Below are 26749 nucleotides of genomic sequence, written 5' to 3' on the forward strand. Positions count from 1 at the left end.
CTATTAAACACAAAGATTGCAGATGACTATTTTAACTAAGTGTGCACCTGACATAATGGCCACATACATGTATGATGTACAGTAAAACCTCTACTAACGTTGGTAATCCGTCCGAAAGCAAGCGGCTTTACCTGAAACCGCTGCTACTCGAGGTAATTATTTCTATAGGAATCAATGTAAATCCAATTAATTTGTTCTAAACATTCCAAAAAAAACACACCAAACCACATTTAATGGAGAATAAATATGGTCTTTAATACCAAAAACAAGAATAATAAAAAATAAATATAAAAGACTGCTGTAAAGAATAAATGAACATTTAACATGTTATTGAACATGTTACTGTGTTTTATCTGTGGTGTAACATAGGACTGCAGGTCACATCTACTACATCATATGTCCTCAGCGTTCTTACTGTGTTCTCTGTGGTGTTACATAGGACTGCAGTTGACATCATTATCTGTCCTCAGCGTTATCACTGTGGTGTTACATAGGACTGCAGGTGACATCTGTTGTACTCAGTACATCATCTGTTTTCAGTGTTATCACTGTGTTCTCTGTGCTGTTACATAGGACTGCAGGTGACATCTGCTGTACTACAGTACCTCATCTGTTCTCAGTGTTATCACTGTGTTCTCTATGCTGTTATATAGGACTGCAGGTGACATCTGCTGTACTACAGTACCTCATCTGTTCTCAGTGTTATCACTGCTGTACTACAGCACATCATCTGTCCTCAGCGTCATCTTGCACTGAGAAGGCGGTTGGACCTGATGACCCTGGAGATCCCTTCCAACTCTACCATTCTATGATTCTATGACTGTGTTCTCTGTCGTGTTACATTGGACTGCAGGTGACATTATTTGTCCTCAGCGTTATCACTGTGTTCTCTGTGCTGTTACATAGGACTGCAGGTGACATTATTATCTGCCCTCAGCATTATCACTGTGTTCTCTGTGCTGTTACATTGGAGTACAATTGTACAGTTCTGTACTGTACTAGTGTATTACCCATTGCCGATGATGGATAAGAGTGGGTTGCATTAGCAGTAGGAGTAGGAGACGCCCAGCAGGAGATCACATGGGTTCAGCAGCAAGGTCACGTGGGCCGGGACATGCCAGTGTTATTAGAGGCAACCAATGTTACTGTGTATTTGCGCAACATTCTTGTTTGCTTGCACAAATACACAGCGTATTTACGCAACCGAAATGCGCTTTCGCCCATGTGAACGAGCCCTAAGAGGATGACTTCAGTACCAGAGAATCCTTTAAGACTAGTACTTTTTTAGTACTAGACTTACATATTTTAAACTTAATAGTGCGCAAATCATAATAACTAATCGCTCTGGTTTACCTGAGTGAGTTAATGAAATAAGATATTAACTTGCTATATTGTTTTTACACTGATGCTTCTATGGAAAATAAAAAACAATTAAGAGATTCTTGCCACTGGAAAGAACAAGCTGACACAGCACAACATAAATTTACTGCTTGCTGCGCTCACATGTTGGAACAGAATACTAAATAGCGAAATGGCAGAGAAAGTTTAAAATGTATAGCTTAGTCTACAAATGACTTGTTCATTGACTAGTGTAAAGTTAATTAATTTGAATATGTATAACTCTGATACTTCATCATTTCATTTTGCAGCTGCTGGGACACAGCTTACTGGACAAGAAGATCCTATCCTTCTGTATTCTGTTGTTTCATGCTGGTCTCCCAGTGCGGCATTTAAAGAAAGTGAGTATTTCATAATCCAAACTGGAAGAAAAGCTGAGTTTTCAAGTGACTTCATTTTTTTATATTTTACAAAACAGGAGGTATAAAATGCTACATATGGTTGGATTGCAGTTGATAGATTAGCACACTTTGTTTTCACTAGGTCTGTGGGACTAAAGTTCTGAGTGATGAAAACTGTTCCGTTAGGCAGAATACTTATCATTTATGCTTTGAAATTTTTCTTCCTTATAAGTGGAAAATGCTACAGTCATAGATTTTCTTTGCCAGCGCCTGAAAACAAAATGCGAGGCAATGCAAATGCACAATATTTCTCATGGTAGAATTTTTTTTTGTGGAATCTATATTTTCATGGTGGATATTTTATCATGTATGGCATTTTGTGTTCATATTGCAAAGAAAAGCAAAACAATGTTTTTTTTTTAACTTGGGTACATTTTTACATCTATGGCCAGCTTTAGGCTAATTAATGAATTCCCGTTGTAAAAAAGGCAAAGGAAATTCTTGGAAACCCTTTGAAAGCATCAACGCCCTCTTACTATTCTAGAAATCTCATCAATCTTCTGCAACAAAGAAGAGGGAGCATAAGGGGAGGGTACTATTACAGTGTGCAACTGTGGCACACACTCAGTACCCCACTGTGGCAGACACTTGGCTTTGATGTCTGCATTATGTGTGGCTGTAGCCTGAAATGTGTACGCACTCGGCCATGCTCTCAAAGGGCAGTGCATAACCTTGTAACGTGTTCCCTGAAAATCTCCAGTGTTCCCTGCATAAGGGTATCTTCTTCCTGTCAAGAGTGATTGAGTATTAAGGTCCTTCTACTCTGTTCAAAGTCCTTCCATGTTGTTTTGACTCCCTGGTTTAATGACATTGGCTTTCCTTGACTATGTTCCTGTCTGCATTCCTGACCCTGGCTTGTAATATTGACTATGCTGCTGCCTGCCCTGACCTCTGGCCTGTATAACCATATTGAACCTGTTCTCAATTACCCGACATCATGCTTTGTTCCTTTTGCTGAAATATGCCTTTACCCCAACCCAGACTGTCTGACTACGCTCCTGTTCACACCCTCAGGTACCATGCCTAGGCCTTAAGTAGTGTCAGCTGCCATTGTACTGGAACCACTTCCTGAGTAACAGCCTGGGGGCCTTTCAACAAAATTCACATCCCAACTGGTGGGGTTCAAAGGTGAAGACCTGGGTATCTCGGGTATTGCCTTAGGATTTGGCCCTAAACAAACCAGTCTGTGTCTCAGTGGATCCACATCCACTGATCCTGAGATCTGCATTATGTCTCTGCACAACCTCTAGTTTATATGCGATTGTAAAATGAGCAGCTGTGAAAATGTAACTATCGCACAACTTTGCAAAAATCATCATATTATGGAGCTACAACTATTTTGATATCCTGGTGTGGACAATAAGGATATAGCAGAAGTATGGTGAATTATGAAACAAACTCAGTGTGTCAGAAACGTATAATGTAATGATATGAGCACCACACATGGTATAGTTCCCCACTCAATAGTAATCTCTGATAGAGTGCCTATAGACAAAGATTGCTCCCCATTGTATCTCTGTGTGTCTCTAATTTCATTGGGAGGTTTGCGGAAACTTGTTTTGTAAGACTGAATCCAATTTGACAGACAAAAATTCTGCCATATTCCATCAGACGTCATATCATGTAACTATTCTCCCCTAAATGTGTTGCTTCTAGGGAAAAATATCCTTAATACTGCGCTGTACTCCATATGTCTCCATACAGGATCCTTGCTTGCTGCTCTGTCATATGCATGAGGCTTTATGTATATGTAATGCGAAAAATCTAAATTATGGTTCTATGAAACCTTCAAAGCAGAGCCATAACAAGTAATAATGGAGCCCCCAGCATTCAGGCTCTTTTTTACAGTGTAGTCGAGACCCTTTAGCTGATGTTACTATGTGTCCTAGTATGGAAGTTATTTCCATGCTTCAAAGCTGTAATGAAGATTATTCCTTTTATACAAAGCTCATATTTAGGAATTTCTAAGAATTCACCTTGTGTCTACCCTATCTGCTACAATTAAAGTGTATCACAAGCTTTCTGGAGTTTCCGAATGCATTCCAACTAGCTGAATTGTTAATGAAACAAACAGGAGGGCTGCCAATGAAAACTCAAATTACATACAAGCTCTACAGACTGCGTATGAAGTACGAATTACTGCTACAGTTTGCGGCCACGGTTAGCAGCTGACCCCTCCTGGTGGCCACAACACATGTCCGGCACTGATCTGCAGCAGACATCCTGTTCTGGTGTTCTGCTCACTGACTGCAGCCTGGAGGGTTGCACACGGTCATGCTTTTAAAGGGCCAGCATGCATCTTACAAAGTCCTTCCATGCCAATCAACTGGTACCCTTTGGCTATAACAGGGATTCTCCCCCCGTAGAGGGTACCTAAGTTTATGGTCTTTTGATCCTGCTTAAGGTGCTTTATCAAGTGTGTCTTGATTCTCTGGTTCCTGGCTTTAGCTATTCCTGACTACGTTCCTGTCTCTGCTCTTGACCCTGGCTTTTTATAGTGACCACGATTCTGTCTGTTGCCTGCATTGACTTCTGGACTGCTATACCATGCTTAACCTACTCTGTGTGTCCTGACCTCTGGCTTGTTACTTGGTCCAAACTTGTGCCTCCTGCCCCCTAAGGTACCACGCCTTGGTCTATAGCCAAGTCAGCTGCCACATTACTGGGATCACTTTCTCAGCAGTCGTCAGGTCCGAGTGGTGGAGTTAAAGGATGAAGACTGGGATACCTAAAGTGTTACTTCTGGACTTGGCCCTAGGAATTGACTAAGAGCAATTCACGCTCAAAACACATCTGCAGTTCACAGTAGGGCTCCTTCACATAATCGTATGCGTTTTTACATTCGCTCGAATCCATGAATTTGCGTGAATGGACCATTTTCCACGATCAAGTCCCGAGCCTAATTAGCATTTTCTTGTTCATTCACACGGCTGGGTGCAATGTAATAGTGAAAAATATGTTGCAGCCTGGAAATCCCTCGCTCGGCATTAATCCGTGGAATGACTTTAAATGCCCAAATAGAGACACCTGTAAGCTTTTCCCAGCGTTGGATACTGTTAAACTGCCTCCCCTTCCCTTTTTTTCCAGCTCCCATAGGAGTATATAGGAGCCGCCAGGGTATATCGGCCGAAAGATAGAACCAGAACTATCTTTTTATTCAGTGTATAATAGTAGTCGCGGATTTTGGTCGAGTATGTTCTATTTTTTACGTTGTTACTCACTGCAGATTTGCCCGTGTGAATGAATGCATTGGAATTCCAATGCTTCAGATGGTCGCGTATATCGGTCAGGCGTGAAAACGCGGCTACATAGTCGCGTAAAAACGCTTGTGTGAATAAAGCCTTATGCTGGTGAAATCTGCAGTTCATGTTATGCTGGGGAAACTATTTTAAATATATAATCCGTAAAGAAAACATGCTATCCATGCAATTTGGATGCTAGATATCATGTATATTGTGAATAAGCACACGCTCATTGAAAACCTAGAGACCATTTAAGTCTGAATACTGCTTTTGGGTATTCAAACTCAACCCTGGAATGAGAGGCTCAACGGAGGCCTAAACACAGTCTGAAACTAACCTCATAGTGGAGAAATGAAAACGGAGGGTCGGGTCGAAATGCTGACAAGCAAAGTCAGTCACTAGATGGGATGTCAATGCCTTCATACAGAATAAATACAAATGGCACTGGAGGCATGTTACAGCCTATAGAAGAAAACTGGTTACAGAAAACATCATACTTGCACTAAAGGGGACCCTGGTTGAAGGACCTGGGGGGGGGGGGGGCTGGCTCTAGTGAAGCTGGGAATTGGGTTGGGTTAGGAGCTTTGGGGGTGGGGCTTTTGTATGACGTGATTGGTGGGGCAAGAACCAGCAAGATGAATGAGCTGAAGCTGTGCTGTGTGCAGCTAAGGCAAAATACATGTGTGTTTGAAATGAAAACGATGAGGTGGGCTTAATGGAATTGGTAGATGAGTAGTGCAATGTATTTAGCTAGCAAATAATATATTTTTCACCTGGAGCGTAAACATATGTTAATCATTATTCTCATTACATACTAGGTCAATCATGAGTTGTTTTGATGTTGTGGACGTGCATGTAATTGGTGCGTCATATTCAGTATATCTGTATTATACTCCCTTTGAATAAACCAGAAGAGTATTGGGGGCTTATGGATACCATGAGTTCAAATACATATATTCATGCATGAAGCTTCTCATTATAACCAATCTGGAGCAAATCAGTGAAATCGTCTGGGATATGATTTATTCCCATAACATAACATAATCTTTTATGTGACGTAATCACCTTTTATGTGCGTCACGAATACCAGAGCTCGCGGTCTGTGACACAAACGTGAATGCACAGGATTGACTTATTTCTACTCCCTGAACCCTGCATTCATTGCAAGAAGGAGCATAAATAACAGCCCAACACAGTCCTGTGTGCCCCAAAAGTACTCACAGCCGCCACTGACCATTTTACTGCAAGGCAGAGCTGCCACCTAAATTCTGTTTGCTTACTGGATATGGGCCTTCCCAGCTCTCCAGCAGTAGCGGTTAAAATGACCATAGGTATTTGGGTCTATGGGTTGTTTATAGAGCAGCAAGGCTAACTTCATAAAGGGTAAAACTTATTTTTTTATAAGCCTTGCTATTTTTAAAATAATCTAGAAGGAACAGGAGCATTTAGCATATACAAGACAGCTATAAAAATAAAAGGAATTAAAAATATGAGACCAGCTCTTACTGACCAAATCAGTTCAAATCTGGGTGCGAGGAGACGTGCTGTCACATGCTTTGACACATCAAATTCATAGAGAATTTCACGAGAAAAACAGTGGTGTGCTTCATGCTCGCATAACATTATTTGTTCTCTCGTTAAAACTGATTTTTATTCTGAACAAGGCAATGTGATTGATGGCGTTGTCCTAAGTAGAACGTGTTGAGATCATCCTCATTTCCAGTGAACAAAGCATATGTCATGGCAGAAGTTTTCAATCAATGCCACCCAAACAGGCCTTCCATTACCCATAGTACAGTTGGCAAACTTTTTGCTAAATTCTATTCTGTTGCCAATAAACCGAATGCTTGGGGACCATTAACAGCTATGAATGTAGCAACTGCTTTCTGGCCTTATTCAGCAACAGTCCACAATGCAGCACTCTTCTTGTGTCTCAAGAATGTGGGGTTAGCCACACCTCAATTTAACAAATTGTGTCTACCCTTAAATGGCTGCAATGGCTCTGACCGAGGACGACCCAGACTGTTGGATAGAGTTTGCAGAATGGATAAGGCGGCAAGTTCAAATAAACTCTTGTTTCTCCTATCAGGTGCTGTTAAGTGATGAAACAAGTTTGTCAACTACACTGTGGGTAATGGGAGGCCTGTTTGGGTGGCATTGGTGACACATATGCTTTGTTCATTGGAAATGAAGATGATCTGAACACATTCTGCTTTGGATAACGCCATCAGTCACATTGTTGTACAGAATATTAATCACTGTTTTAACAAGAGCGCATTATGCTAACGTGAAGCACACCATTGTTTTTCTGTTGAAATTTGCTACCAGTTTGATGTGATACATACCTACTAGAGATGAGCGAGCATACTCGCTAAGGACAATTACTCGAACGAGCATTGTCCTTAGCGAGTACCTGCCCACTAGGAAGAAAAGGTTCGGGGGCGGGGAGTGGCGAGGGAGAGCAGGGGCGATCTCTCTTTCCCCCCGCTTCCCCCTGCTCACTCCCGCAACTCACCGCTCACCCGCGCCGACACCCGAACCTTTTCTTCTGAGCGGGCAGGTACTTGCTAAGGACAATGCTTGCTCGAGTAATTGTTCTTAGCGAGTATGCTCGCTCATCTCTAATACCTACCTTTCTATTGGAAAAATTCTAGATGCATTCTCTATTTCTCTGCATATGATACGCAGCTCTTATATGGGCTCCGTATGAAATGCTGTCCCTACATAGGCATTGGGAAGGGGCAGAGTTTCGATACACATCCACACTCTGTTCAGATTCAATTTGAAAAGAAAAAAAATCACACTGTGCTTGTCCATGATCTCAGATTCCTGGGCAAGCTTTATGCATACTCTTTACTGGCAGTGCGTTTGGGCTGCTTATGTGCAAAACACCCTGGGATACCCACATTTTTTTTGCATATGCCTGTGGACATTAGCCCTTAGGCCTCCTTCACACGGGTGACATGGCATCGCCGCGAGAAAATCGCAGCAATATCACATCGCTGGTCTGTGTAATATCGCTGCGGTTTCTTGCGGTGATGCCGTGATTTTGTAGCGCTACAAAGTTGCACAACTTTGTAGCACCACATGCAAGGACTTTCGGGGATGGTGGGGCTTGATATATAAGCCCTACCATGAAAAATGCCCTAGCTGCAGGAAGGCAGCTTCCTACTCCCCGGCACTCTTCTTCTTCATCTCTTTTGGCCGGAGATTGAAAAATCCCCACCTCCTGGAAGCACTGGCTGTGATTGGCTGACGCTTAGCCAATCAGAGCCAGTGCTCAATGAATGGCTGCGATTAGTTAATCGTGTGCTAGCTGTGATTAGCTAAGCGTCAGCCAATCACAACCAGCACTTCCAGGAGGCAAGGATTTTTTACTCACCAGCCAGAAGCGATGAAGAGGAACAGTGCTGGGGACCATGAGGAAGCTGCAGCAGTGTTGGACAGTGCTTCTAAGGTGATTTATACTGTTTTTTTTATATTTTTGCCTGCAGCTAGGGCTTAGGTTAGGGTTTTGATAGTAGGATTTCCTATTGTCAAATTTGCATTGCATCGCACCACACGAAAATCGCGTTTTCATGCGATGCAACAGACAGAAAGGCTCTATAGGGAAACATAGGCTACCAAACCTCGCAAGCCGTGGACATATCGCCGGACCTGCAAGGTTTTTGTGTCAGGGTGTTGCATGCTACAAAACATTGCATGTGTGAAGGAACACATAGGAAAGCATGGGCTTCACATACATGCGATTTGTAGCATTGTAGCAACGTGACAAAATCGCCTGTGTGAAGGAGGCCTTCAGCTAAGGTTCATCAAATAAATAAAGGAAGCTATTATAATTGTATATTGTATCAAATATTATACATAATACTATCCATGTGAGACAAACAATTATGGCTCGCAGTCTGGTGTCACAGATGATATATTTTAGAGTATATGCAACAGCCAGCAGAGGCTCACACGCAATAACATAGCAACAAATCTAATCAGTTTGCAGCGCTATTTGTTCTGTTTTCAAAATAGAAATTAAATGGAATGGAAGCAAACAGAAACATTTTCTTTTTTTAAAAATAAACAAAAACATTGAAACCAATTGGGGAAAAAAAACAAACGTTTAATTTCATTTCTGTTCCAAAACTGGAACAGAGAAAGGCAAATCTGTAATGGGGGTTAACACTGCTATGAAAGAGCCCTAATCCAGGAAATAGGCCCATGAGCCATCACTAGAGATGAGCGAGCACCCAAATGCTCGGGTCCGCGTTATTTGAGTCAAGCTTTTCGTAAAATTCGAGAGCTGTACTGGAGTAACGAACCCCACTGACTACAATGGGAGACTCGAGCATTTTTCTATGTGGGACGCCGCGTCCCAAGCTTTTTTTTTTTTCTTGGTTCGTTCGTTCTCTCTCTCTCTCTCTCTCTCTCTCTCTCTCTCTGCGGCGGGGGCAAAGCAGGCACATCACAGCGGGAAGGAGCCAAAAACTGGGGCGGGGTCAAACATGGTGTGATGCTCGTTCGAGTAACGAGCACCATCGAGTATGCTAATACTCGAACGAGCATCAAGCTCGGCAGAGTACGTTCGCTCAACTATAGCCATCACCTCTTCACATGCACCCACTTCATCTCTATATCTTATTGTTTTTCCCCTCTAAATTCAAAAATATATTTTTATATTGAAGCAAAAAAATTAAAGGTTATAAAGGTTTCAGTGGTAAAAATGATAAGACTGCACTCAGTTTAGCCTAGCAACTGCATTCCAAAAGATGCAAAGTAACTAAATTCCAGAATACAGGTACAAAAGTATAAGAATTTGTAGCATAACATACCAAGAAATGACGATAAAGAATGCTGTTTACTAGATCCCACGGTCTAAAGAGGATGGGTAAGTAGACATGGATTACTATTAAAAAGTTTAGACAAAGTCATCCTACAGCCCCCACTTATAAAAAAACAAATAAAAATTGCAGTGAGAAGCAGAATTTGGTGACCTGATAGAATGAGAAATGTTGTAGATAGGCAAGAAAACTAGTGATTATCAATAACCAAAAGATGTCACTCTTCCTCTAGTTTATGTTCAGCTGTCACAAGTACAAGTAATGTAGGCCAGCTCTCAGAGCTGAGATTGATGCCGGTGTCATTCTTGTCAGTGACCTGAATGGTAATTCTGTAGGTAGAATACTACTATAATTACCTTTTCTGACTTTGTTTATGAAACCATTTGACCTCATTTGCCTCAGATACTTGTGACTTCAACACTATCTGTTTTTTCCTTGATAAATCATTTCTAAAATAAAACATTCTGTCTTTTCCTATGCAGTCATGAAATTCAAGAAAAAACCTTGTTTCCTGGAATTTCTTATTCAGTTGTTGCAGAGAGTATATTATGAGGAAAAGTTTCAAAAAATCCTAGAGTGGTCTTCCATTGCCTTAGAATATTTGAAGAGGTATGGTGGTTGTTTTTCATATTATAAAATGCATGGCGATTCATATATTAGTTTACAACTGAAGTACCGTACTTGTGGAAATAATCTTATGTCAAGAACAAAAAATGTCTGGAGAAAGTCTTAATCTTCATAGACCCTTTAAATTTGTCATATTGCATTTTATGGTGTAACTATAATTGAATTTGTTTCACAAATCCAAAATGTCCATTTTTAACATGTTTATGTTTTTTTCATGCAACATTTCTTAAAGAGGTCCTCCAGGAATTTAACATTGACAGCCTATACTTAATGCTAATGTTACATCCGACCCAGACGTTTATGTTGCATCCTAAAAGGATGAATATATACACATAAAGAGTATAAATATGGATAACGCAAAAATCTAAAAAGGAAACACAAAACGAGGTAGACAGGTGAACTAACCCTCAATCTTTTGATAAAAGAAGACTGTACCCATCAGGAAATCATTTGCCTTTATGAGGGTGAATGCAAGTCAGAAACCTAAAAACAATCACAGAAAATGGCCATTCACTTACTGAGTTAGGAGGTCAGATAGCTGCATCCTCTCATCATGCAGGTAGCAGACTACCAAATGAGGGAGCTAATTACACCTGTGAGGGACACCGATGTGACAGCCATTCACACAGCCTCTTAATATAGAGGGGGGTAGCTGCTTCATGTATACTCCCACACAGAGTAAATACAAAGTGGCAGACCTTCTGATACATGTAGTTCACCATGCAGACCAGCAACGTATTAATGATGCCATAATAGTTCGGCGGGTTGCCCTACACTTCAAAAAGTGAACCACATTGGTACTGCCACCCTGGGCGCAGCCTGGCATTTTAAAGCCACACTGCATGTGAACAATAGATAATAAATGCAAGGCATTAGTTGGATTATGGCCAAGATGCATCAGCTCACTAACCGCGTCAAGGTTCCTTGCCTGTAGCAAGTCCCTATACTACTATAAGTATGTCACAGAAGGGGAAGTATAAAAACAATCACAGAAAAGGAACCTTAATGCGGTTAGTGAGCTGATGTATTTTGGCCAAAATCCAACTAATGCCTTGCATTTATTATCTATTATTCACATGCGGTGTGGCTTTAAAATGCCGGGGGAACCCAGGGTGGCAGTACCAATGTGGTTCACTTTTGAGTTTCACAGAGGCAGTCAAGGTCCAATTACTAAATTCACCACTGACTCTTTTGGACCGGCAGACTAATAAGCTTAAAATTAAAATGTAACTTTTTATTTATTCACTTAAAAAGTATGAAATAGACAAACATACACATATATGTAGTGGATACTGTCTCACTTAGAGATCTCAATTCCTCAATTGAAGATTTCGGACAACTAGTGTGTCCAATTACTAGCAAGCTAATATAGTGCGTATATTTTACGCGTGCCCTCAGGTACAGTGGCAATTTTGAATAATTCACAGGCTCTCCTGGCCAAAAACACACCAGTGGCGGTCGATTTGTATGATATATTTTTTGACCGCAACAAGTGTTTAATAAGTGTCCTACGCGTTTCACCCCCAACCACACAGGGGCTCCTCAGGGGCCAATAGTTATACCAGGAATCAGTTTCTGGCAAGTGGTTATGGAGAACAAGAATGTCGTACGCAGGTCAAATCACCTCCCTCACGTACGTATTCATTGGTGATCGGCTAGTATGTTTCAAAATTATTTGTTAGTGATTAGCTGGTATAATCTTCCCACAAAAACAATCGTGGACAAAAAAATTATCTTTTTGGGAGTTACCCTCAGGGGTATTGTTATTATAGGTAGGGAAACTCCAATAGATATTAATACGTCCCTCTATGGTTTCCACTGCCTTGTCCTCTAAGGAGCTAATCCCTCACTGGTGACTCACTACAGGGAAGGTAGTAGCATCCAACGAGCAGTTGTTCTTCTTGGATATCTAATGCATCTACCTAACCTTCTCTCAGGAGTCAATAGTGACAACCCACAATCAGTTATTCACCCTCTGTTTCTAAGATAAGAGACAGCGTTTAAAAGCAGATGTCAGAAAATAAATGAACAGAGATGCAGCATGTCAGTCCTGATGGTGGGCTAACAGCAATAGTGAGGAAAAATAAATGAACAGAGATGCAGCATGTCAGTCCTGATGGTGGGCTAACAGCAATAGTGAGGAAAAATAAATGAGCAGAGATGCAGCATGTCAGCCCTGATGGTGAGCTAACAGCAATCCTTCCCTGTAGTGAGTCACCAGTGAGGGATTAGCTCCTTAGAGGACAAGGCAGTGGAAACCATAGAGGGACGTATTCATATCTATTGGAGTTTCCCTACCTATAATAACAATACCCCTGAGGGTAACTCCCAAAAAGATAATTTTTTTGTCCACGATTGTTTTTGTGGGAAGATTATACCAGCTAATCACTAACAAATAATTTTGAAACATACTAGCCGATCACTAACGAATACGTACGTGAGGGAGGTGCTTTAACCTACGTATGACATTCTTGTTCTCCATAACCACTTGCCAGAAACTGATTCCTGGTATAACTATTGGCCCCTGAGGAGCCCCTGTGTGGTTGGGGGTGAAACGCGTAGGACACTTATTAAACACTTGTTGCGGTCAAAAAATATATCATACAAATCGACCGCCACTGGTGTGTTTTTGGCCGGGAGAGCCTGTGAATTATTCAAAATTGCCACTGTACCTGAGGGCACGCGTAAAATATACGCACTATATTAGCTTGCTAGTAATTGGACACACTAGTTGTCCGAAATCTTCAATTGAGGAATTGTGATCTCTATGTGAGACAGTATCCACTACATATATGTGTATGTTTGTTTGTCTACTTCATACTTTTTAAGTGAATAAATAAAAGTTACATTTTAATTTTAAGCTTATTAGTCTGCCGGTCCAAAAGAGTCAGTGGTTCACTTTTGAGGTGCAGGGCAACCCACCGAATTATTATGGCGTCATTGATAGGTTACTGGTTTGCATGGTGCACTACATGTATCAGGATGGTCTGACACTTTCTATCTACTATGTAGGGGAGTATACACCGAGCAGCTACCCCCCCCCCTCTATATTAAGAGGCTGTGTGAGTGGCTGTTTCATCGGTGTCCTTCACAGGTGTAAATAGCGCCCTCATTTGGTAGTCTGCTACCTGCATGATGAGGGAATGCAGCTATCTTCAATCCTTAGTCAGTAAGTATATGGCCATTTTCTGTAATTGTTTTTTTGTTTTTATATTTCCCCTTCTGTGACACAAGTCAGAAACCTGGGGCGACCCTGACTTTCCCTAGATGGTGACAGGGAATAGTGGTAAAGGTTAGATGATGCTCAATGTATAATAAACCAGGGAATAAGATATGGAAGCACCCTAGATTAATAAGTAATCACCAGCATGCTTATTTTAACTGAAACGCAGGTCAGTACCAGGAGCCGCCAACATGACCAGAAACTCCTTCAGACAAACAGTATAATCAGTGTCCTCTGTGAAGAGGAGCCGGAACATACACGAACTAAGGCTGATTGCTTTGCCAATCAATCAGTCCGTAAACCAGCAGAGATGTGTCCCTGTCGGTGAAATGTTAGTGAGTAGGCTCAGGGATGAGGATCACATGAGCCGGGGCTTACAGCTTGATGTCACCCCAGTCTTGATCCTCATACACGGCCAGCAAGTTGTGACAGCTAAAGTCAACTTGTATAATGCATATTGAAGTTGACAGTGCTTTCCCTTTTTATGAACATGTAATTTAATACTTTACTTGTTTTAGACCTGCCTGAAATATCAGATTACCCTATCTTTCAGAGTATGAGATACAGCTCACTTTTGGACACACCCAGCATAACATAGGAGCAGGAAATTAGAAAAAAATGTTTCAAACAAATTAATACTTATTGGTGGTCTAAGGTTGTGGAGAGGTTAATGTCAATAGCTCTGATGGGGTGAATATTATTAGCTCTGATCGTAGGGTATTTTATTTTACTGGTGGTCAGGGACTAAAAAGCAGTTCTGGTACATAATCAAAACTTGACCACATTAGCACCTTTGACTGTTACCATAACTGCAATGGGCTATAACTGAGCGTAAATTCTTGATATTTTGCATACTGGCGTATATATCTACACGACGATACATTAGACACTGTACTAATAAGAATACATGTAATTCTTAGGGCTCTCTTCCTGTCTCCATCCTCATGTAGTCACAATGGACCCTAGAAGGGCTCTTTTCCTTTCTCATGGAAGGACAATGGGTATATTTACATAAAGTAGTGTTTCACACATCGGTCTAAGTAAAGTATGCACTGGGCTAATAGTGACAAATCTATTAAGAGGCACAAGCTTAGGAGCTGGAGTAGGTGTCTGAATAATTTACTCCAGTTTCTGTCATAAACTACAGTAAATGTGATAAACCGCCTGCACCCCACCCAGTTTTAGAAAGGTGGCAGAGGGGGGTGTAAAAAGAAATTCACAAATTATGGTGAGAACCTGTTACGCCTGTCAGCTCATAGTTAATTTTGCCAGCACAGCTGTTCTGTTCAGACTAGCCAGGGTTAATAGCTCCTGTGCTTTCCACCCTGCTGGGTGGCTAATAGTGTGCTGGTGATTGACAGGCCTATCTACCTATTGGCTCCTCCCGACTCCCTATAAGATCCAGCCCTGGCTGCTTGGGAGTTGCCGATTATTGTTCAGTGTCCAGTGTCTGCTGGGTAGTCCAGCTACTTTGACCTGCTGGTAATCTGGCACTGGTACTTTGTGCCATTCCCTCAGTCTGCTAGCTTGTCTGCCTTGTTTGGTATCCTGCTTCTGTCAGCTTGTCCGCTAGACCTCGCTGTTATCAGCTAGGGTTTTCCTATCTGCCTCTGTTCTGTTTGTGTTGTTCGTGTTGGCTTTGTCATGTGCCTTTTCTGTCGGTGCTAGTGAGTAGTATTCTCTTGCATAGGTACGGCAGTCCCTGCCTGTCCCCCCCTAGGAAGCATAGGGTCAGAGTTGGCGGCCTGGACGTGTCCACCATCAGGGCTATCTCCAGGAAGGGACAGTGGGGTGGGTTTAGATCAGGGAGCCCTGCGCCATGCGTACCTACACATCCCACTAATACCGTAACAGAACCATAATTTGCAACTTTTGTATGCCAGAAAACAGGAGCACATACTTAATGCATATGTCCAATGGGACTATGTCCCATTTCAATCCCACTATAGATCTCTCTTCTTCGTTAACTCCTTATTGACGGCCCTATAGTGTATTTACACTCTGCAGATGCATGACGTGTATGAAGGGAGATCGCGGGGCGACCTCCCTTCATACATCCCGGGTGCTGGCTGTTTCTTATAGCTGAGACCCGGCGGCAACAGTTTCGATGAGCTGCGTGGCTCATGGGGCTGTTAACCCTTTAAATGCTGCTGTCAAATATTAAACATATTAAACAAAAATGCTGCTGTCAATTCTGTAAATCCCCCGATGTTCAGGGGTCTCGTAGGCCCCCTATGATGAGATCGCAGGGAGCCATGTGGGTGTCAAGGCAGCCAGGGGCTTTCTGAAAGGCCCCAGGGCTTTCATGGCAGAATGTCTATCGAGCCATCCCTGTGGGGGGTTGTGGACTTGTACAAAAAGTACTGCCAGGCTGGATAGAAAAGGAAGCAGTCAGGGGGGGTGTTGTGTCCTTGGACTCCCCTGACTGTGGGGTATAAGAATGAAAGCACTTTATTGGTATATAGTTATTTTACTTTGCATCAAAATGTTACCTCTTATGCACTTTTCTGTTTTTTCCTTTACCAATCGTTTAGATGGTCATGGGACTTCTGGCAAAGAAGGCAGCTACTTCTATTACTTCTGCTTTCTTCTATTCCTGACAAAGTGAGGATCCAAAAGTAATATCTAAAAAGTCATTTAGTGTACATGAAGGCATAGGCTATCCTACTTATATGTTCTAATGATGAAATTGTCTTATTGTACTCTGCGGGATTGCAGTAAAATTTGATATGGAGAAGCTAACATCCAAGATCTTTATTTGAATAAGGAGGTAACGTTGTCAGTGTAGTAAACGGACTTTTACAGTTAGAGTAGTCAAACTTTAGAGAGCTTTATCATGTTAGTGGCAAAGAATTTAAATAAAAGGCCTAGAGATCAACCCTTTCTCCTCGGACCGACCCAGATGTTACAATTAGCGACACTGGACCAGGGTATTTAAGAATATTGTTTATAGTTAAAGGTCATCTGTTAGCCTCCCTGGAAATAGTAAACCTGTAACACAGCAGGGATACGGAAATGGGAGACAAGCTACACATATTCCCCCTCACTACTCAGCCTGCTTCAGAAACCCCGGAATCAACGTCTGACACCACCAAATGCCATATGTAAATAAGGTTAGAGTGGTCAATTGGCAGAAAGTGGTTCTGGGCTTTCTGTATTAGGCGACTGTTAACTCTCGCCCTTAGCTCTTGATTAGCTGCTTATAGGAGAGTAACTATAGGGGATGCAGTTTCACCCGGGCCCAGGAGCCTTAGGGGGCCCATAAGACCTCTCTTCTCCATATAGGGAGCCCAGTACTATAAATAAAGCATTATAGTTGGGGGCCCTGTTACAGATTTTGCATTGGGGCCCAGAATCATCAAGTTATGCCTCTGGCTGTTAGCATCATATTTGGGCCAGCAATCAAGAGCCAGGGGTGGGGGTGATATTTGCCTAAGGCTATATTACCACAGGCCAGAAAAAAACATTGCGAGATTGCGAGACACACAGAACTCATGCATTGTAATAACCCATTATTTACAAAGGGTATATTTACATGGGCGATTTTTCTCTTACAAGATAGAAAAGATATAGCATGTCATATTTTTGGGGCGATATTGCCCATTATTTTCAATGGGAGAAAAAAAAAATTGCATCACACTTGCATGCAAATGGTATTTTCATGCGAATGTCATGTGATTTTATATTTTTCCTATTGAAACAACATGCGATTTTCACGCATGTGAAAAAACGTGTGAAAATAGTAATTGCAGAGATGTGATGCATTTTTCTTGCAAAACACATCGCAATCACTGTAAAGATCACAAGTTTACAAGCACGATATCAGTCTGACTTTCTTGAACCAATATCGCTCTTGCCCATGTAAAGACAGCCTAATACAGAACTACTAAGAAGTAAGTTACAAAACCATGTTTTCAAATTTTACATGTACCTTTATACTCAAATGACATCTTTTTCATGTGAACCTTTCCACATATTATTCTGTTGCATAACCTGTTCTAAGCATTGTCCCTTCAGGAAAGCTTTGAATATTTGTCAGTTGTCTATTTTGTGGGGAGCACTATCCTAGAATTAAGATCTTAATGCTCTGCAGTTTTTTTGCCTATAAATCTTCATGTTACTAAAATGTCTGCGGCTAACCCAATGCAGAGGCACGTTGTTCATGGATCTTTAGAAATAATAGCCCCAGGTTCCCTATACTTTTTAACAACATAACTGCCAAGACTGATGGATTGGCCCATGAAAAAATGTCACAGTTTGATCATGTATAAGCCCTGAGATTGCAGTTTAATCTTTCAAATGAAAACCATTAAACTGTATTCTCTGTTTCATATATATATAAATAAACAGCAAAAATCTATAGCAAAATACTCCTGAATGGCAGGACACAGGGTGAAAAATGTATGTGTTCTTAACTAGAAGTCATGTTCAGTTGTTATGAAGATGACATAGTGCTTTCATTACACTTTTAATGCAAGCAATATTTAATAACAATAAAAGAAAGTGTATGAAAATGAAGGTTACAATTCCGTACCAGGTAAACTGTACAAACTTCGTGGAGTGACTTTGGACTATCTGGTATTTATTATTGATGTGCAATGGCTGTAGAAAAAAAGTGTACATACTGATGACACGATCGGGTAAAATGGTTAATTGTCTGAATTTCTCAGTGACAGATATGTTCTTATTCTCTTTTGAATGCAGTCAACTACTAAATGATGGCAAGCAGAGGTGTAACTTGAAGCTTCTGGGCCCCAATGCAAAACTTGTTACAGGGCCCTTAACTATAATGCTTTTTTCATAGTACTGGGCTCCCTATATGGAGAAGAGAGGCCTTATGGGCCCCCTAAGGCTCCTGGGCCCGGGTGAAACCGCATCCCCTGCATCCTCTATAGTTACGCCCCTGATGGCAAGCAAAGCAAAAAGCCAATTGCAAAAGCTAAGAAGATTTTGAAATCTATAAGGATATGTTCAGCTGTTCTAAAAAATTGCAGATACTGTATTTTTGCGACTGAGAATCTGTTCCACACATCTGCAATATGTGCATGGATTTTTACAAACCCTCTTCACATTTATGATATACAACAGAAGTGTCTGCAAAAGTCTGCCATATGTGAACAGACCCTAAATAGTGCGCTCAGATGAGGCTGATTTGCTGCCGATTTTTCGTATCTGAAAAAATCTGCACTAAATGGTACAGATTTTGGCATGGATTTTGGAATGAATTTGCTGGGGATTTTTTCATATGTAATCTGTAGCACCGCCAGGGGCGTAACTATAGAAGGTGCAGGGGATGCGGTTGCACCCAGGCCCCGGAGCCTTAGGGGGCCCATAAGGCCTCTCTTCTCCATATAGGGAGCCTAGTAGTATGAATAAAGCATTATAGTTGTGGGCCCTGTTACAGGTTTTGCATTGGGGCCCAGAAGCTTCAAGTTATGCCTCTGTGCAGCATGGTTTAGGTATGGGTACAGGTACAGATACAGATAGAGGGGGGGGCCCCAGCTCACGTTTTGCATCAGGGCCCCTGAGCCTTTACTTACGCCCCTGAGCACCGCTAATGTATCTCGTGTAAGCCGGTTACTACACTAATGAGTCATGGCTCAGCTATGCTATTTGCGTAGCCTGAACACTTTACAAAGTGAATGGTAGCGGTTGTGCTGTGGAATTAATGTACCACAGCTTACAGGCACTGCACTGTCTTACAGGCACTGCACTGTGCTGCATGTGTAGTGGGCCATCCTCGAAGGATAGCAATTCTACACCTGTATGTACTGACCATCCCCTACAACTGAAATCACACATGCTGCTCATGATGCAACTTCTGGAGTGTCAACCAGGAATGCTTTCAACAGAAAGTCGAAAAAAAACTGCACTAGTGCTTCAACTGTGGCTTCATCCTAAAACTTGGTGTATATACATAAATTGCTCCTTTAAACCATGGAAGTAGTTAACCACCTACCAGTCACATTAATGGTGCAGAAGGCCGATTTGCTGCGGATTTTCCACTGCAGCAAATTCTGCACCATTTGGTGTGGATTTTGATGCAGACACTGCAAGAGACTTCACCGCTTCAACACAGACCTGGCTTTCACTATTTTTAGGTAATGGGTGCAGTAATTTAAAAAAATATTCTGACAACCCCTCTAAGGACCAGTAATTTTTTTTTCTCCTTCAATGTTCCAATGGTCATAATTTTTTAAAATGTTAATTTGCTGTAGCTGTATGAGATCTTGTATTTTACAAAGCAAGTTGTAGTATTTATAGGAAACATTTTGGGGTATGCATATAGGCATAACTATAGGGGATGCGGATGAGATGAATAGAAAAACTTATATTCTGGTGTGTTTTTTTTATGACATTTACCGTTAATTTTGTAGTTTGTAATTGTGTAGTCTTTTTTATTTTTTTATTTATCTTAATGAGTAGTTTTGGGGACAGTTGAGGACTGTAGTGCCGTCTGCATGAACTCACTTAGTTTGTAAGGCAGTTGAATTATTATTGTTCTGCGCCACTTAAAGCTTTAGTGACCATTTCCTGAACTAGATTTATAACCGTTTTGTATTCTTTCGTATAAGCAACTGTATCTTTATTTATAACTAGATACATGATGCATACCAAGTAATAAGTAATACATAATAAAGTGTTTTGTTTATGCAAAGGTTCTACCAAGAGTCCATCTGTTTCCTTAACACACAGATGGAGTACAGTATTTGCAATTGAAATAAAATTAGAACCAGCTTGATTTTAGTTACAGGACATTGACTTTTCATATAGTGGGTAAAACAATTAATTTATGCCATTAATTCTGTCTAGTAACAATGAATAACTTATGTGACATGGGACAATTAAATCATATTTTTGGGATGGTCATGCAATCTGTAGTATACGCATTTAAAATAAAGTAATTCTGTAGGTTATGGGTCTTGCTTTCACTTTGTGAAATTGATTTCTAAGTTGAAGTTGAGAAATAGATTTGAATCAATAAACTGTCATCTTACAGTAGTACAAAGAGAGTGAAATGTTGACAACCACCTGCCTATTGATTTTCTTTTTCTCTCTGCACAAGAATTACAAGGTATTAATTTGTAATGTAATTCTATTTTTATTCAGTGAAATAATAGCAAACTGAAGCTTGATTCTGTATGGCACTGACAGTTTTTCAAGAAAAGTCTTGACCATAAAAGTTGATCTTTTTGAAATTTGCAGAAAAACACCCAGAAGAAATTCATAGTCATATAGCATGGTTCCATGAGATAAAAAAAAATCTATAATTTAAGAGAATTGGAGTCTTACATTTATTATAGGTTGTATCATCTATTCAGAAGTATAGCTTATTTAGCAGCTGCAGCACTGAAGAATTTCTACTTGCAGCCTTCTTACGCTAGCTGCACACTTTTTATAGTACTCTTTATTCCATATTGCAAGGTCATCTAGAGGATGGGGGCCAACGACAGGTTGCCTGCAAAGTTTATTCTAGTAAGAACTTGGACAGGGATCCTCTCCACATATGCTGAACCTGAGGAATGTGGAAAGAAAAAGGGGCAATTAGGTCCCACAAGTTGTTTGGAGTACGGTAATTAGATGGAGGTGCTATTTAAATCTTTACTATGGGGTCACCTTCTATGCGCACTCCTGACAACCGGTATCAGTTACAACTAGAGATGAGCGAGCACCAAAATGCTCGGGTGCTCGTTACTCGGGACGAAATTATCACGATGCTCGAGGGTTCGTTTCGAGTAACGAACCACATTGAAGTCAATGGGCAACCCGACCATTTTTGTATATCGCCGATGCTCGCTAAGGTTTTCATGTGTGAAAATCGGGGCAATTCAAGAAAGTGATGGGAACGACACAGCAACGGATAGGGCAGGCGAGGGGCTACATGTTGGGCTGCATCTCAAGTTCACAGGTCCCACTATTAAGCCACAATAGCGGCAAGAGTGGGCCCCCCCCCTCCCAACAATTTTTACTTCTGAAAAGCCCTCATTAGCAATGCATACCTTAGCTAAGCACCACACTACCTCCAACAAAGCACAATCACTGCCTGCATGACACTCCGCTGCCCCTTCTCCTGGGTTACATGCTGCCCAACCCCCCCCCCGCACGACCCAGTGTCCACAGCGCACACCAAACTGTCCCTGCCCAGCCTTCAGCTGCCCTCATGCCACGCCACCCTCATGTCTATTTATAAGTGCGTCTGCCAGAGGAACCACAGGCACACACTGCAGAGGGTCGGCACGGCTAGGCAGCGACCCTCTTTAAAAGGGGCGGGGCGATAGTCCACAATGCTGTACAGAAGCAATGGGAAATCCAATCCTGTGCCACCTCCATCTGGAGCTGCACACGTGGGCATAGCAATGGGGAACCTATGTGCCACACACTATTCATTCTGTCAAGGTGTCTGCATGCCCCAGTCAGACCGCAGTTTTTTATAAATAGTCACAGGCAGGTACAACTCCGCAATGGGAATTCCGTGTGCACCCACAGCATGGGTGGCTCCCTGGAACCCACCGGCGGTACATAAATATATCCCATTGCAGTGCCCAACACAGCTGATGTAACGTCAGCTGTAATGCAGGTGGGCTAAAAATTTATTTGATTACACTGTAGGCGAGGGCCCCCCAAAATTGGTGTACCAACAGTACTAATGTACCTGAGAAAAATTGCCCATGCCCAATCAAGAGGGCAGGTGAAATCCATTAATCACTTTGGTTAATGTGGCTTAATTGGTAACTAGGCCTGGAGGCAGCCCAGTTAAAATAAAAATTGGTTCAGGTGAAAGTTTCAATGCTTTAATGAGCATTGAAACGTATAAAAATTGTTTACAAAAATTATATGACTGAGCCTTGTGGGCCTAAGAAAAATTGCCCGTTCGGCGTGATTACGTGAGGTTTCAGGAGGAGGAGCAGGAGGAGGAGGATAAATATTATACACAGATTGATGAAGCTAAAAGGTCCACGTTTTCGATGGTGATGGAGAACAATGCTTCCATCCGCGGGTGCAGCGTACGTATTGTTTAGGTATCGCTGCTGTCCGCTGGTGGAGAAGAGAAGTCTGGGGAAATCCAGGCTTTGTTCATCTTGATGAGTGTAAGCCTGTCGGCACTGTCGGTTGACAGGCGGGTACACTTATCTGTGATGATTCCCCCAGCCGCACTAAACACCCTCTCTGACAAGACGCTAGCCGCAGGACAAGCAAGCACCTCCAGGGCATACAGCGCGAGTTCAGGCCACGTGTCCAGCTTCGACACCCAGTAGTTGTAGGGGGCAGAGGCGTCACGGAGGACGGTCGTGCGATCGGCTACGTACTCCCTCACCATCCTTTTACAGTGCTCCCACCGACTCTGCCTTGACTGGGGAGCGGTGACACAGTCTTGCTGGGGAGCCATAAAGCTGTCAAGGGCCTTAGAGAGTGTTCCCCTGCCTGTGCTGTACATGCTGCCTGATCTTCGCGCCTCCCCTGCTACCTGGCCCTCGGAACTGCGCCTTCGGCCACTAGCGCTGTCGGATGGGAATTTTACCATCAGTTTGTCCGCCAGGGTCCTGTGGTATAGCATCACTCTCGAACCCCTTTCCTCTTCGGGTATGAGAGTGGAAAGGTTCTCCTTATACCGTGGGTCGAGCAGTGTGTACACCCAGTAATCCGTAGTGGCCAGAATGTGTGTAACGTGAGGGTCACGAGAAAGGCATCCTAACATGAAGTCAGCCATGTGTGCCAGGGTACCTGTACGCAACACATGGCTGTCCTCACTAGGAAGATCACTTTCAGGATCCTCCTCCTCCTCCTCAGGCCATACACGCTGAAAGGATGACAGGCAAGCAGCATGTGTACCCTCAGCAGTGGGCCAAGCTGTCTCTTCCCCCTCCTCCTCATCCTCCTCATGCTCCTCCTCCTCCTCCTCCTCAACGCGCTGAGATATAGACAGGAGGGTGCTCTGACTATTCAGCGACATACTGTCTTCCCCCGGCTCTGTTTCCGAGCACAAAGCGTCTGCCTTTATGCTTTGCAGGGAACTTCTCAAGAGGCATAGCAGAGGAATGGTGACGCTAATGATTGCAGCATTGCCGCTCACCATCTGGGTAGACTCCTCAAAGTTTCCAAGGACCTGGCAGATGTCTGCCAACCAGGCCCACTCTTCTGTAAAGAATTGAGGAGGCTGACTCCCACTGCGCCGCCCATGTTGGAGTTGGTATTCCACTATAGCTCTACGCTGCTCATAGAGCCTGGCCAACATGTGGAGCGTAGAGTTCCACCGTGTGGGCACGTCGCACAGCAGTCGGTGCACTGGCAGATTAAACCGATGTTGCAGGGTGCGCAGGGTGGCAGCGTCCGTGTGGGACTTGCGGAAATGTGCGCAGAGCCGGCGCACCTTTCCGAGCAGGTCTGACAAGCGTGGGTAGCTTTTCAGAAAGCGCTTAACCACCAAATTAAAGACGTGAGCCAGGCATGGCACGTGCGTGAGGCTGCCGAGCTGCAGAACCGCCACCAGGTTACGGCCGTTGTCACACACGACCATGCCCGGTTGGAGGCTCAGCGGCGCAAGCCAGCGGTCTGTCTGCTCTGTCAGACCCTGCAGCAGTTCGTGGGCCGTGTGCCTCTTATCTCCTAAGCTGAGTAGTTTCAGCACGGCCTGCTGACGCTTGCCCACCGCTGTGCTGCCACGCCGCGCGACACCGACTGCTGGCGACATGCTGCTGCTGCTGACACATCTTGATTGCGAGACAGAGGTTGCGTTGGAGAAGGAGGAGGGTGGTTTAGTGGAGGAAGCATACACCCCCGCAGATACCACCACCGAGCTGGGGCCCGCAATTCTGGGGGTGGGTAGGACGTGAGCGATCCCAGGCTCTGACTCTGTCCCAGCCTCCACTAAATTCACCCAATGTGCCGTCAGGGAGATATAGTGGCCCTGCCCGCCTGTGCTTGTCCACGTGTCCGTTGTTAAGTGGACCTTGGCAGTAACCGCGTTGGTGAGGGCGCGTACAATGTTGCGGGAGACGTGTTTATGCAGGGCTGGGACAGCACATCGGGAAAAGTAGTGGCGACTGGGAACTGAGTAGCGCGGGGCCGCCGCCGCCATCATACTTTTGAAAGACTCCGTTTCCACAACCCTATACGGCAGCATCTCCAGGCTGATAAATTTGGCTATGTGCACGTTTAACGTTTGAGCGTGCGGGTGCATGGCGGCGTACTTGCGCTTGCGCTCCAACACTTGCGCTAGCGACGGCTGCACGGTGCGCTGACAGACATTGGTGGATGGGGCCGAGGACAGCAGAGGTGAGGGTGTGGGTGCAGGCCAGGAGATGGTAGTGCCTGTGCCCTGAGAGGGGGGTTGGATCTCAGTGGCAGGTTGGGGCACAGGGGGAGAGGCAGCGGTGCAAACCGGAGGCGGTGAACGGCCTTCGTCCCACCTTGTGGGGTGCTTGGCCATCATATGTCTGCGCATGCTGGTGGTGGTGGCTCCCCAGCTGATCTTGGCGCGACAAAGGTTGCACACCACTGTTCGTCGGTCGTCTGCACTCTCAGTGAAAAACTGCCAGACCTTTGAGCACCTCGGCCTCTGCAGGATGGCATGGCGCGAGGGGGCGCTTTGGGAAACAGTTGGTGGATTATTCGGTCTGGCCCTGCCTCTACCCCTGGACACCGCACTGCCTCTTGCAACCTGCCCTGCTGCTGCCCTTGCCTCCCCCTCTGAAGACCTGTCCTCAGTAGGCGTAGCAAACCAGGTGGGGTAAGTCACCTCATCGTCCTGCTGCTCTTCCTCCGAATCCTCTGTGCGCTCCTCCCTCGGACTTACTGCCCTTACTACTACCTCACTGATAGACAACTGTGTCTCATCGTCATCGTCCTCCTCACCCACTGAAAGGTCTTGAGACAGTTGCCGGAAGTCCCCAGCCTCATCCCCCGGACCCCAGGAACTTTCCAAAGGTTGGGCATCAGTCACGATAAACTTCTCTGGTGGGAGAGGAACCACTGCTGCCCAATCTGAGCAGGGGCCCGAGAACAGTTCCTGGGAGTCTGCCCGCTCCTCAGAATGTGTCATTGTAATGGAGTGAGGAGGCTGGGAGGAAGGAGGAGCAGCAGCCAGAGGATTCTGAGTTGCAGCAGTGGACAGCGCAGAACTCTGGGTGGACGATAGATTGCTGGATGCACTTTCTGCCATCCACGACAGGACCTGCTCACACTGTTCATTTTCTAATAAAGGTCTACCGCGTGGACCCATTAATTGTGCGATGAATGTGGGGATGCCAGAAACATGCCTCTCTCCTAATCCCGCAGCAGTCGGCTGCGATACACCTGGATCAGGAGCTTGGCCTGTGCCCACACCCTGACTTGGGCCTCCGCGTCCTCGCCCGCGTCCACGTCCTCTAGGCCTACCCCTACCCCTCAGCATGGTGTATTACCAGTAATGCAGAAGCAGAACGCTGTAATTAAATGTGCCGCTTATTGGCCTGTGGTTGGAGGCTGACTTCGCTTACGGAACGCCAGGAAATAATTTTGCGCAAGCCTGCTTTAACACTTAGCTGGCTGCGTATGAATTAGGAGGACTACTACACGCAGCAGAGAGCCAGAACACTGAGGACAGTCACAGGCAGCCCAAATAGATTTTTTTCCCCAAATGTTTTTGCAAAGGCCCACTGCCTATATTCAATCAATATGTCTTCTGTCCCTGCCTCACCGCTACTGGCCCTGGAGTATGTCAAATAACTGCAGAGTGTTGCACTGTGAACTGCAATACAGCGGTGATTTAACAGCCCAGACAGAGCCAGGAAATAATTTTGCGCAAGCCTGCTGTAACACTTAGCTGGCTGCGTATGAATTTGGAGGACTACTACACGCAGCAGAGACCCAGAACACTGAGGACAGTCACAGGCAGCCCAAATAGATTTTTTTCCCCAAATGTTTTTGCAAAGGCCCACTGCCTATATTCAATCAATATGTCTTCTGTCCCTGCCTAACCACCACTTCTGGCCCTGGAGTATTACTGCAGGGTGCAATGCTCTGCACGGCCGATATACCAAAAAAAAA

The 26749-nt window shown here is 43.8% G+C and overlaps 1 protein-coding gene across 1 annotated transcript in view; it reads left to right on the forward strand.

Annotated features, from left to right (window-relative positions):
• The window catches only part of CFAP54 (cilia and flagella associated protein 54), a 394557-nt gene that overhangs the window by 130141 nt on the left and 237667 nt on the right, over positions 1–26749 (forward strand). Inside the window, exons 30-31 of the mRNA XM_066591462.1 lie at positions 1650–1739; positions 10356–10482. Coding sequence (XP_066447559.1) covers positions 1650–1739; positions 10356–10482 — 217 coding nt within the window. The remainder of the gene's footprint in view (positions 1–1649; positions 1740–10355; positions 10483–26749) is intronic.

Source organism: Eleutherodactylus coqui, chromosome 2 (assembly GCF_035609145.1).
Source record: "Eleutherodactylus coqui strain aEleCoq1 chromosome 2, aEleCoq1.hap1, whole genome shotgun sequence".
NCBI lineage: Eukaryota > Metazoa > Chordata > Amphibia > Anura > Eleutherodactylidae > Eleutherodactylus > Eleutherodactylus coqui.